The following is a 10,832-nucleotide window of genomic DNA, read 5'->3' as shown; positions in this document are numbered from 1 at the left end:
TTGAATGCGTTTCTGTATTATCTTTGTGGTGTGTTTTGTGGGAAATGTGGCAATTTGCGGGATCAACGGTCCTATAGAAGTATTAGAACTTGTAGAAGCTATAATATATATTAAATATCAGGAGAAGGAAATTGTAATAACGATTTTAACCTTTAACTTTTTATACTTTTTTTATTATTTAGGAATATTAATAAAACATTTAAGCTGATAAGTACAAGCCAATTGACAGTCAAATTGTTAACCGTCCTTGGAGACATTTTGGAGCTGGGCTGAAACGACAAGCACGGTTGTTAGAAAACTTGGGTAACATCGTTTCTTGTAATAATTATTTGGTACTTTAAATATGAATTACAGCTATGCGTAATGTGGACGAGTTGCTGTCTTGTGTCGTATACGCCAGGGACCGTGTCAACCTTTACCTTTTCAGTTACTGTTTCTCCGTTGCATTATTGCACAGACCAAGATCTGGGTATTAACCTTCATCATCAGGAGCAGAGAATTGTTCTACTACATACATCAACAAATTATTGCTAGATACAACTTTGAACGTCTTTGCAACAGCCTTAAGAGGGTTGAACGTTACAGCAATTGGAAGAAACCAATTAAGCTTACTTCCCAAAAATAGACAGCTTGGTTGCTAGCAGGGCTTGGCCAGCACGTGTTGCTAATCAAGTTATTAGGGACTTGAGGAGAGAATCTGACCAAATCGTGACTGATGTTGATGATTTGATTAGGTGGAGGGACAGGATCTTTGATGCCATTAACACTGGTGTCGTACGCAGTGTAAGTAAATACTTATTTAATAATTTTTCACCATAATAGTTAAAGTGATTTTAAGGAACAAAACCAAGAAATCCAACTGACTGAGAATGAAGGAATTGACATCCTGGGTAACATGGCCGAATCCATGATTCCAACAGAGGATTCTACGGTGACATGCACAATATGGGACACGTTTTTAACTCCTACATCCACGATCCGGACCACCGTCATTTAGAAACGTTTGGTGTTATGGGAGGCTCTGCAACAACCACGAGAGACAACCAGTTTTCTACCGCTGGCACACATACATCGATTACCTCTTCCAACAATTCAAGAATACACTACCAACTTACACTACTGACCAAGTAAATATGTTTATTTTATTTTTCTTGACCTAAATTTCAATATAAAATAATTATATTTCAGTTGGACTATTCTGGAGTAACAGTCGAAGCAATGGAACTTCAAAGCGAAGGAGGTGGAAGTAATCAAATCAACACCTTCTGGCAACAATCGGACGTTGATCTTTCGAGAGGAATGGACTTTCAACCTAGAGGCTCAGTGTTTGTAAGATTCACCCATCTCCAGCACAAGAACTTCAACTGTTGGTGACAACAGGCAGGGAACATACAGAATCTTCATCGCTCCTAAATATGATAAGAGGGGCAACCCATGGCAATTCCGCGACCAAAAACTCATGTTCATTGAATTGGACAAATTCACAGTCAACTGTAAGTTACTCTTAGTGAGTAATTACTGGTAATTATTGGGCAATTTATTGCAGTGAAACAAGGAAGAAACACCATTACCCGTTCTTCGACTCAGTTGTCGGTTACCATTCCATTCGAGCGTACTTTCCGTAACTTGGACAACAACAGGCCTATAGACGGTGACGCCCTTGCCCAGTTCAACTTCTGCGGTTGTGGATGGCCAGCACACATGTTGATACCAAAGGGCAAACCTGAAGGTTTCCCATGCGAACTCTTTGTGATGATTTCTGACATTGCCGACGACAGAGTAAAATACTTTGATAAAACTCATTTAATTAATTAATTTCAGGTTAACCAAGGCAAATCTAGTGTCTGCATTAATGCTGATTAAGGACAAATTGTACCCTGATCGTCGTTCCATGAGTTATCCATTCGATCGTCTACCAAGGCAAGGAGTTGATACATTTCAACATTAAGTTTGAGAGTCTCATCTTCAAACCAAGCGTAATCAAAGTAAACTAAATGACACGATTTTTAAAAAAAATCAACTTCTTATTACCTAATATTACCTCAGTATCTTATGAATGAAAAAGTAACAAACAAATGACATTGTAAAAAAACCTATGAGACAAAATAAAGATAAAATTTTGCAAACACCGACATAAGAAAGTGCCCTTGGTCACTCTCGGACCGGATGCGCCAGTGAATGGAGTCTCGGTAGAAAAACAACGGTCCGGTTGTCGTTTTAATGAATGAAATCGTAAAACGGTCTCAGTAATAAATACAGTGGTCGAGTTGGTGCGACGGCAGGTGCAACAGATCTACCGTGGAGATAGCACAACCGGTGGTCTCTAATCGGAAACCCTCACGTCATTATTAATTACGTCCGCGTACCGTGATATAGAACGAATGAATGGAAGAAGGAAAAATATGTTACATGCAAATGCGACTCGTCGCCGGTTTATCTCGCATAAATCTTTGCCACGATTCGACCGTGCCAGAAGTTATGGTCTAACGCGTGATACTCGTACAAACTACGAACTCGATATTGGAGGTGTAACCCACGTGCCGGTTCGATTATTAATATGTATTTTTCGCCGGAAATTAATGCCCTGCATTTAAACGGAAACTTCGCCTATGAATCCAAATTAAATTGCCACCGTTTAATTAGGATTCGTTCAAAAGATAACGCCGCACTCTTTTAGGTTATGCGAATCGATTGGGACAATCGGAAAGTTTCAAAGGTTTTTAATTAATTAAATTCTCTTTAGTACCTGGATAACCCCGTATTCGTAAAATTCATACAACTTTATCAATTTATAAATGTCGATGTTTCGGATGTCCCACGAGAGGAATAAAATTGTAAATTCCGAGGTAAACAAAGCTGAGACGCTGTTTAACAGTGGGGAAGAGATTTGACATACGTGGTCTCACAAGTGGTAGTACCAATCGAATACCAATGCAATTTATGTTCACTGTTGGTGTTTGAAAATTGGAATTTTATTGCTTTTGTTTTATACACATGCACACGACGTTATTAAAAAGTGATTAATGCCATTACTTTCTCTCTGAATGGCTAACACGTATTCTATTTATTGATCATGCAAACACTTTTTTATTATACCCCAGAGATGTGAAGTTATGTAGAGATTGTTACTCAATAAATAAAAACTCACATAAGCATTCCTTAATATATCTATTAATTGTCAATAATTTTTTTTTTATTTTTTTTTGTAGGGCTAGGGAAGAAGCTGACATGAAAATTCCAGTTAAGAAGATATCCATACCGGATGTGGGGAGATTTTTGACTTGGGCACACACGAGAACTTCACCCTGTTCATCCTCAAACATCGTATAATTGCAGGAAGACTTATTGACCTTTTCTTAGGCATGAAAAATTGCTGAACTACAATCCCTCGCCGTTTACACCTAAGATCACGTCAACCCCTACCTGTTCCTCTATGCTTTATCCGTTGCTCCGCTGCACAGACCAGACACCCAAGATTTGGACGTACCATCCTTTATTACATCGTTCCCTGGCAAATATTTCGGTAGTAAAGTCTTTAATAGAGTTAGAGAAGAAGCTGAGGTTGTTCCTGAGGGGTCCAGGACACCTATAGAAATTCCAATTGATTATAGTGCTTCTAATTTGGAAGAGGAGCATCGTATTGCTTACTGGAGGGATGATATTGGTATTAATCTTCATCATTGGCACTGACACTTGGTGTATCCCTTTTTTGCTGCCAGACAAGTTGTTGCCAAAAACAGAAGGGGTAAACTGTTTTATTACATGCACCAACAAATACTTGCAAGGTAAAATAATATGTAGTGGTTGTTAACACAGATCTAATCAACTTATTTAGGTACAACTTTGAACGTCTTTGCAATAATTTGCAAGCTTATGGAGAGATACATTGATTGGCACTCGTCAGTCAAGGAAGCCAATTTTCCAAAATTGGATAGTTTAATTGCTAGCAGAGCTTGGCCAGCCCGAGTCCAAAATCAAGTACTGACTAATCTCATGAGGATTCCTGACGGAATTATCGTTGATGTTGATGATCTAATTGGATGGAGGGATCGTATTTTGGACGCCATATATTCTGGAGTTGTCAGAACTGTACGTTTTTCCTTCAAGTCTACTATAAACTAATGTTCTCTTCCTCAGGACCAGGGTCAAAACGTCCAACTAACGGAATTCGAAGGAATAGATATTCCGGGTAACATATTGGAGGCAAGTTTGCTCTCACCTAACAGAGGTTACTATAGAGACCTTCACAATATGGGACAGATGTTTTTGTCCTTCATTCACGGTACAGATGCGAGACACTTGGAACCATTGGGGTTATTGAAGATACTTCTACTTCCATTCGAGACCCAATCTTCTATCGTTGGCATGCTTTTATCGACTACATATTCCAGACATTCAAGAACACCCTTCTTTCCTGCAGTGCAACTCAAGTACGTCTTCTTGTAGAAGCACCTTTTATATTTAATGCTTTGTTTCTATCTCGATTTTACTGGTGTGAGGGTGACAAACATACAAATAGACACACCAAACTACCCTACAAACCAAATAAACACAATTTGGCAGATGTGGACTTGTCGAGAGGTTTGAATTTTTCACCCATAGAACCTGTCTTTGTGAGGTTCACCCACCTCAACCACAGAAATTTACGTACATCATAACTGTGAACAATTCCAGGGGATCTAACAAAGAGGGAACGTTCAGGATATTCCTGGCACCTATCAGAGTCCAAAGTCAAGTACTGACTCATCTTAATAGAATTCCTGTCATATTTTGAACGCCTTACATACAATACTTTTTTACTATACCCCACTTAAGTTATGTAGAAAATGTTGCTTAACAAATATAAAACCACAGGAGCATTGCTTAATGTATCTATTTATTGACAACATATTTGATTATTCTATTGATTTGACCTTGGCTTAAAGGTGCGATTCTCAAACTTGATGGATATATCTTGCACCCTCATGTTGGGAGTGAGGAACTGTTGAAGAGTATCAACTCCTGGCCTTGGTAGCCTGTCAAACGGATAACCCATGGACCGACGATCCGGGTACAGCTTATCCTTGATTCCACAATAACTTCCAGCATCGTTGCAAGCTCCAGAAGTGTCTTGATTAACCTAAAACCACAACCCGTAACAAATAATTTGATAACCTCAAAAAATAAACATACTCTATCGCCAGAATAGTCGGAAATCATGACGAAAAGTTGACTCTGAAGACCTTCAGGAGTGCCCTTAGGAACCAGCATGTGCTGAGGCCAGCCGCAGCCGCAGAAATTGAACTGAGCCAACTGATCTCCAGTCTGCGGCCTGTTAGTGTCCAAATCTCGGAAGGTACGCTCAAACGGAATCGTTACCGAAGACTGGGTCGAAGCTCTAGTTATGGTGTTCATTCCTTGTTTCACTGCATCAAGTTGTCTCATGAATTACTTTTAAGACTTTGAATGGGTACTTACAGTTGACGGTGAACTTGTCCAACTCGATGAACATCAGTTTTTGCTCGCGGAACGACCACGGGTTGCCTCTTTCGTCGAACTTGGGTGCCAAAAATATCCTGCAGGTTCCCTGTTTGTTGCCGTTGCTCTGGTTGTTGACCACGATTTTGTATTGGAAGTTCCTGTGTTGTAAGTGAGTGAATCTGGCGAAGACTGCTCCCCTAGGTTGGAAGTCCAAGCCTCTGGACAAGTCCACATCAGATTGTTGCCAGAAGGTGTTGATCTGATTTGAGTTTCCACCGGGAGTTTGGATCTCAATGCTGTCACATGTTATTCCAGGGAAATCCAACTGCAATAATCAATAATAAAAATAATGTGAAGAAATTGAATGTTTTTTATGTCAGTACCTGATCAGTTGTGTAAGTTGGAAGGGTATTTTTGAACTGCTGGAACAAATCGTCCAGATAAGCGTGCCAGCGGTAGAAGACTGGATCACGCATTGCTGTTGCAGAATCACCCATGACACCAAAGCTTTCCTAAAAAAATCACATATTATTTGTTATTTATTGAAAAAATAATACTTACAAGATGTCTATGATCAGGATCATGAATGTACGATATGCAGGTGTGCCCCATGTTGTGTAAATCACCATAGAGAGCCCTATTTGGAGAGATAACACTGGATTCAACCATGTTGCCCAAAATATCAATTCCTTCATTCTCAGTAAGCTGAATTTCCTGTCCTTGGTCATTTCTAATGACACCTGAATGTATGGCATCGAAAATCCTGTCCCTCCATCTCATCAAGTCATCAATATCCACACTGATTTGATCAACCGGTCTTCGGAGGTTGGACAAAGTTTGATTGGCGACACGGGCTGGCCAAGCCCTGCTTGCTACTAAACTGTCCAATTTCGGAAAGTAAGCCTCTCTAATTGGTTGTTTCCAATCAATTAGACGGTCCACACGTTTTAAATTATTCGAGAAACGTTCGAAGTTGTATCTAAAATGTTTAATTGTGTGTTAACTTTGTTAAGAGAAGAAGAAAGAAGAAGTTAGTTTGTTTTTTACCTAGCAACAATTTGTTGATGCATGTAATAAAACAGTTCTCCACGTCTGTTCTTGTCGACAATTTGACGTGCAGCTTCAAACGGATAAACCAAATGCCAATGCCAATGATGGAGGTTAATACCGATGTCTTCACGCCAGTAGGCTACACGATGCTCCTCTTCCAAATTGGAGGCTGTGTAATCTACAGGAATCTCAATAGGGATCTACAAGAGAAATTATAGCTGTTGAGGTGTCGTATTAATTTAAAATTTACCTTTGACCCTTCTGGAACAATTGTAGCTTCTTCTCTAGCCCTGGCAAAAATTTTGCTGTCTATGTACTTGTCAGGAAAAGACAAGATGAAGGATGGTAGATCTATGTCTTTAGTATCAGGCCTGTGCAACAAAGCCACAGACAAAGCATAGTTAAACAAATACGGATTGACTCGATCTCTCGTATACACAGCTATGGACAGTAAGTCCTGGACATTACGCATACCTACAATAGCTTCAATTAAAAAGAGGTCGTTTGTTAAGGTAGATTGTTACCCAAGTAGATGTTAATCAGTTTTCCAGCTATGGCACGGTGTTTAGGGATGAACAGGGAAAAATTCTCCTCACGACCAAGGTCCAAAATGTCATCCAGAGGTGGGATTGATATACGTGGAACGTTAACCTTCTCACCTGCATCTCCGCCAAATCTGTTTACGACTTGAGGTGCGATTGGTTTGTATTCGTCAGCCTAAAATGAGGGCCATGGCATCAACGTGCTGCAGCATTTAATGGTTTTCTTACCAAATAATCCTTGTCGACTTTGAACACCGTGTTCTTGCGCCCTTTGGCCATAAACACAGGCTCCTTGGGACGGTCGAAGAGGAGGAGCAAGTGCTTCTTGTCTTCATCCATCCTTGATGTTTGTGTGGAACCGTTTCTATTTCGTCGACGCACTAAACAATGGGGAGACTTCTGTCTAACTCTTTTATAGTGTACAATGGTCTAGTTCGGATTATCATTGTGGTTCATGGACACTGACAAATTTATTTTTTGGGATGTGGTCATGTGATTTTGACTGTTGACGTCTAGCTCGAATAAACAAGTAATTCCCAAAGGTTTTATCGTCTTTAAATTTCCGACCATGCACAACAAGTTTTGAGATAACTCACAGATTGTTCCAAATTTAACAAACATTGATTGATAAACGGATAAGGCACTTTCCCCAAGACACATGGTTATACATGTAAACCTTAGTAATGTTTATTATGTAAGATTTGTTAGGTCTAGCTACTTATTTGTTTATAGATTATTATTCATGTGCTACAAGATACTATCAATATTATTTATATTAAAAACGTTAATAATATGCTTATATTTATGCAATACACATCTGCAAGACCAAATGTAGTGAGAAGTGAAAATCTATTTTTATTATACATATGTAAATGTTGCCACACAGTTCAGTTAATGTTTAAATAGTTTCACCGACTGGAATCCACAAAAAAATATAAAAAGCAAACAGTAAACCGCATCCTGCTAATAAAAGTACATTGGCACATGTTGTTATTAATTAAGTATGAGATAACAAAGAATGTGACAGATCATTGGTCAAAAAATAATGCATTTTTGCATATAAAGACATTGGGAGCTCTTAACTCTTAACAGAATTACAGTTTAGTTCAGTGTAAGAATGAGTGCTCGCAAAGAAAACCTCCTGCTGCTGTTCGACAGGCCACAAGAGCCTGTTTTCATTGCAAAGGGCTCAAAAAAGGCTGTTTTCGACGTTCCTCGAGAATATCTGGTAACAAACCACACCTCAACTGATTGCCATCTCTAATAATCTCGTAATTAGCGTGACAGATACAAGCCCATTGGCCTCCAAATTCTTAACCGTTTCGGTAGTGAAGCTGGCATGAAAATTCCAGTTAAGAAGATATCCATACCGGATCTGGGGGAGATTTTAGACTTGGACAGACACGAGAACTTCACCCTGTTCATCCCCAAACATCGTATAATTGCAGGAAGGCTTATTGACCTGTTCTTAGGCATGAAAAGCATTGCTGACCTACAATCCCTCGCCGTTTACACCAGAGATCGTGTCAACCCTTACCTGTTCAACTATGCCTTGTCCGTTGCTCTGTTGCACAGGCCAGACACCCAAGATTTAGACGTGCCATCCTTCATTACATCGTTCCCTGACAAGTATTTCGATAGTAAAGTCTTTAATAGAGCTAGGGAAGAAGCTGAGGTTGTTCCTGAGGGGTCCAGGACACCTATAGAAATTCCAATTGATTATACAGCTTCTAATTTGGAAGAGGAGCATCGCATTGCTTACTGGAGGGAGGATATTGGTATTAATCTCCATCATTGGCACTGGCACTTGGTGTATCCCTTTTTTGCTGCCAGACAAGTTGTTGCCAAAAACAGAAGGGGTGAACTGTTTTATTATATGCACGAACAAATACTAGCAAGGTAAAATAATATGTGGTGTTTGTTAACATAGATTTAATCAACTTATTTAGGTACAACTTTGAACGTCTTTGCAATAATTTGAAGCTTGTGGAGAGATACATTGATTGGCACTCACCAATCAAGGAAGCCTATTTTCCAAAGTTGGATAGTTTAGTTGCTAGCAGAGCTTGGCCAGCCCGAGTCCAAAATCAAGTACTGACTAATCTCAGGAGGATTCCTGACGGAATTATCGTTGATGTTGATGATCTAATTAGATGGAGGGATCGTATTTTGGACGCCATACATTCTGGAGTTGTCAGAACTGTACGTTTTTTCTTCAAGTCTACCATAAACTAATGTTCTCTTCTTCAGGACCAGGGACAAAACATCCAACTGACGGAATTCGAAGGAATAGATATTTTGGGTAACATATTGGAGGCAAGTTTGCTCTCACCTAACAGAGGTTACTATGGAGACCTTCACAATATGGGACACGTGTTTTTGTCCTTCATTCACGATCCAGATGCAAGACACTTGGAATCCATTGGTGTAATTGGAGATACTTCTACTTCCATGCGGGACCCAATCTTCTATCGTTGGCATGCTTTTATCGACTACATATTCCAGACATTCAAGAACACCCTTCCTTCCTACAGTGCAACTCAAGTACGTCTTCTTGTAGAAGCACATTTCATATTTAATGCTTTGTTTCTAGCTCGATTTTACTGGTGTGAGGGTGACAAACATACAAATAGACACGCCAAACTTCCCTACAAACCAAATAAACACAATTTGGCAACAATCAGATGTGGACTTGTCGAGAGGTTTGGATTTTTCACCCAGAGAACCTGTCTTTGTGAGGTTCACCCACCTCAACCACAGGGAGTTTACGTACACCATAACAGTGAACAACACCAGTGGATCCAACAAAGAGGGAACGTGCAGGATATTCCTGGCACCGAAGTTCGACGAAAGAGGCAATCCTTGGAGATTCCGCGACCAGAAAAACATGTTCATCGAATTAGACAAGTTTAAAGTGAACTGTAAGTAATGGTCGTTGTAAAATAGTTGAACATCTAAACAATAATTAATTCTAGTGAGACAGGGAACAAATACAATTAATCGTAAATCGACCGAGTCCTCAGTGACCATTCCGTTTGAGAGGACTTTCAGAAACTTAGATGAGAACAGACCGCAAGGTGGTGATCAGCTGGCACAATTCAACTTTTGCGGTTGCGGATGGCCGCAGCATATGTTGGTGCCCAAGGGCGCACCTGAAGGATTTGCCAGTCAATTGTTCGTAATGATTTCCGACTATTCCGGAGACCGTGTTAGTATGAAAGAATTAATCAGTGACAAACTTTTTATTCCAAATTGAATTGTTCAGATTGATCAATCGACGGAAGGTGTTTGTAACGACGCTGACAGTTATTGTGGCATCAAGGACAGACTTTATCCAGATCGTCGTTCCATGGGTTATCCTTTTGATAGATTGCCCCGACGTGGAGTCGATTCCCTGGAGCAGTTTCTTACTGGGAACATGCGAGTGCAAGATGTCGCAATCCGTTTCGAGAACCGGACTTTCCAACCCAGGGCGTTGTAATTTGACAGCAAAAAAGATGGACGGACTAATTTATGGAGATTTGTTTTACGAAAATGATATTGTCAAATAGTTATGATAAATAAATGGATATTATGCAAGTCCTTAGTTTTGCTCAATGAATCAACGGATTAACAAGAAATGTTCATAGTTTATTATCATAAATACAATTATAAATGTGTGTTTTTTATAACAAATTATATTTATTTATTTTGGTTTTTTAAATTTATGATTTTTCTTAGAAAATTGTTAAAAATAGGCAAAAATGTATAAAGAATAACATATTGGGCCATGTTTCTTAT

The 10,832-nt window shown here is 39.4% G+C and overlaps 2 protein-coding genes and 2 pseudogenes across 2 annotated transcripts; 3 read left to right on the top strand and 1 right to left on the bottom strand.

Moving 5' to 3' along the window:
* Positions 1-356: 356 nt before the first annotated feature.
* On the top strand, positions 357-1,948 carry LOC109605713 (phenoloxidase 1-like; annotated as a pseudogene).
* A 1,096-nt stretch (positions 1,949-3,044) lies between these two features.
* On the top strand, positions 3,045-4,774 carry LOC109605714 (phenoloxidase 1-like; annotated as a pseudogene).
* Positions 4,775-4,857: 83 nt separating this feature from the next.
* Positions 4,858-7,493, bottom strand: LOC109605716 (phenoloxidase 1-like). Its single transcript, XM_049966149.1, has 9 exons — positions 7,281-7,493; positions 7,035-7,227; positions 6,761-6,984; positions 6,508-6,710; positions 6,022-6,439; positions 5,844-5,972; positions 5,458-5,785; positions 5,173-5,405; positions 4,858-5,119 (listed from the first exon to the last, which is right to left on the bottom strand). The coding sequence occupies exons 1-9, from the start codon at positions 7,389-7,391 to the stop codon at positions 4,901-4,903; spliced, it is 2,058 nt and encodes a 685-aa protein (XP_049822106.1). The 5' UTR covers positions 7,392-7,493; the 3' UTR covers positions 4,858-4,900.
* A 615-nt stretch (positions 7,494-8,108) lies between these two features.
* On the top strand, positions 8,109-10,609 carry LOC109605717 (phenoloxidase 1-like). The gene is made up of 7 exons (XM_049966151.1): positions 8,109-8,280; positions 8,332-8,951; positions 9,002-9,254; positions 9,303-9,596; positions 9,646-9,973; positions 10,028-10,260; positions 10,318-10,609. The coding sequence occupies exons 1-7, from the start codon at positions 8,170-8,172 to the stop codon at positions 10,531-10,533; spliced, it is 2,055 nt and encodes a 684-aa protein (XP_049822108.1). The 5' UTR covers positions 8,109-8,169; the 3' UTR covers positions 10,534-10,609.
* The last annotated feature ends 223 nt before the right edge of the window (positions 10,610-10,832 follow it).

The sequence above is a fragment of the Aethina tumida genome, chromosome 4, assembly GCF_024364675.1.
Source record: "Aethina tumida isolate Nest 87 chromosome 4, icAetTumi1.1, whole genome shotgun sequence".
Lineage (NCBI taxonomy): Eukaryota > Metazoa > Arthropoda > Insecta > Coleoptera > Nitidulidae > Aethina > Aethina tumida.
Note: the sequence above shows the minus strand (reverse complement) of the source record. Positions and strands in the feature narration are given on the sequence as shown.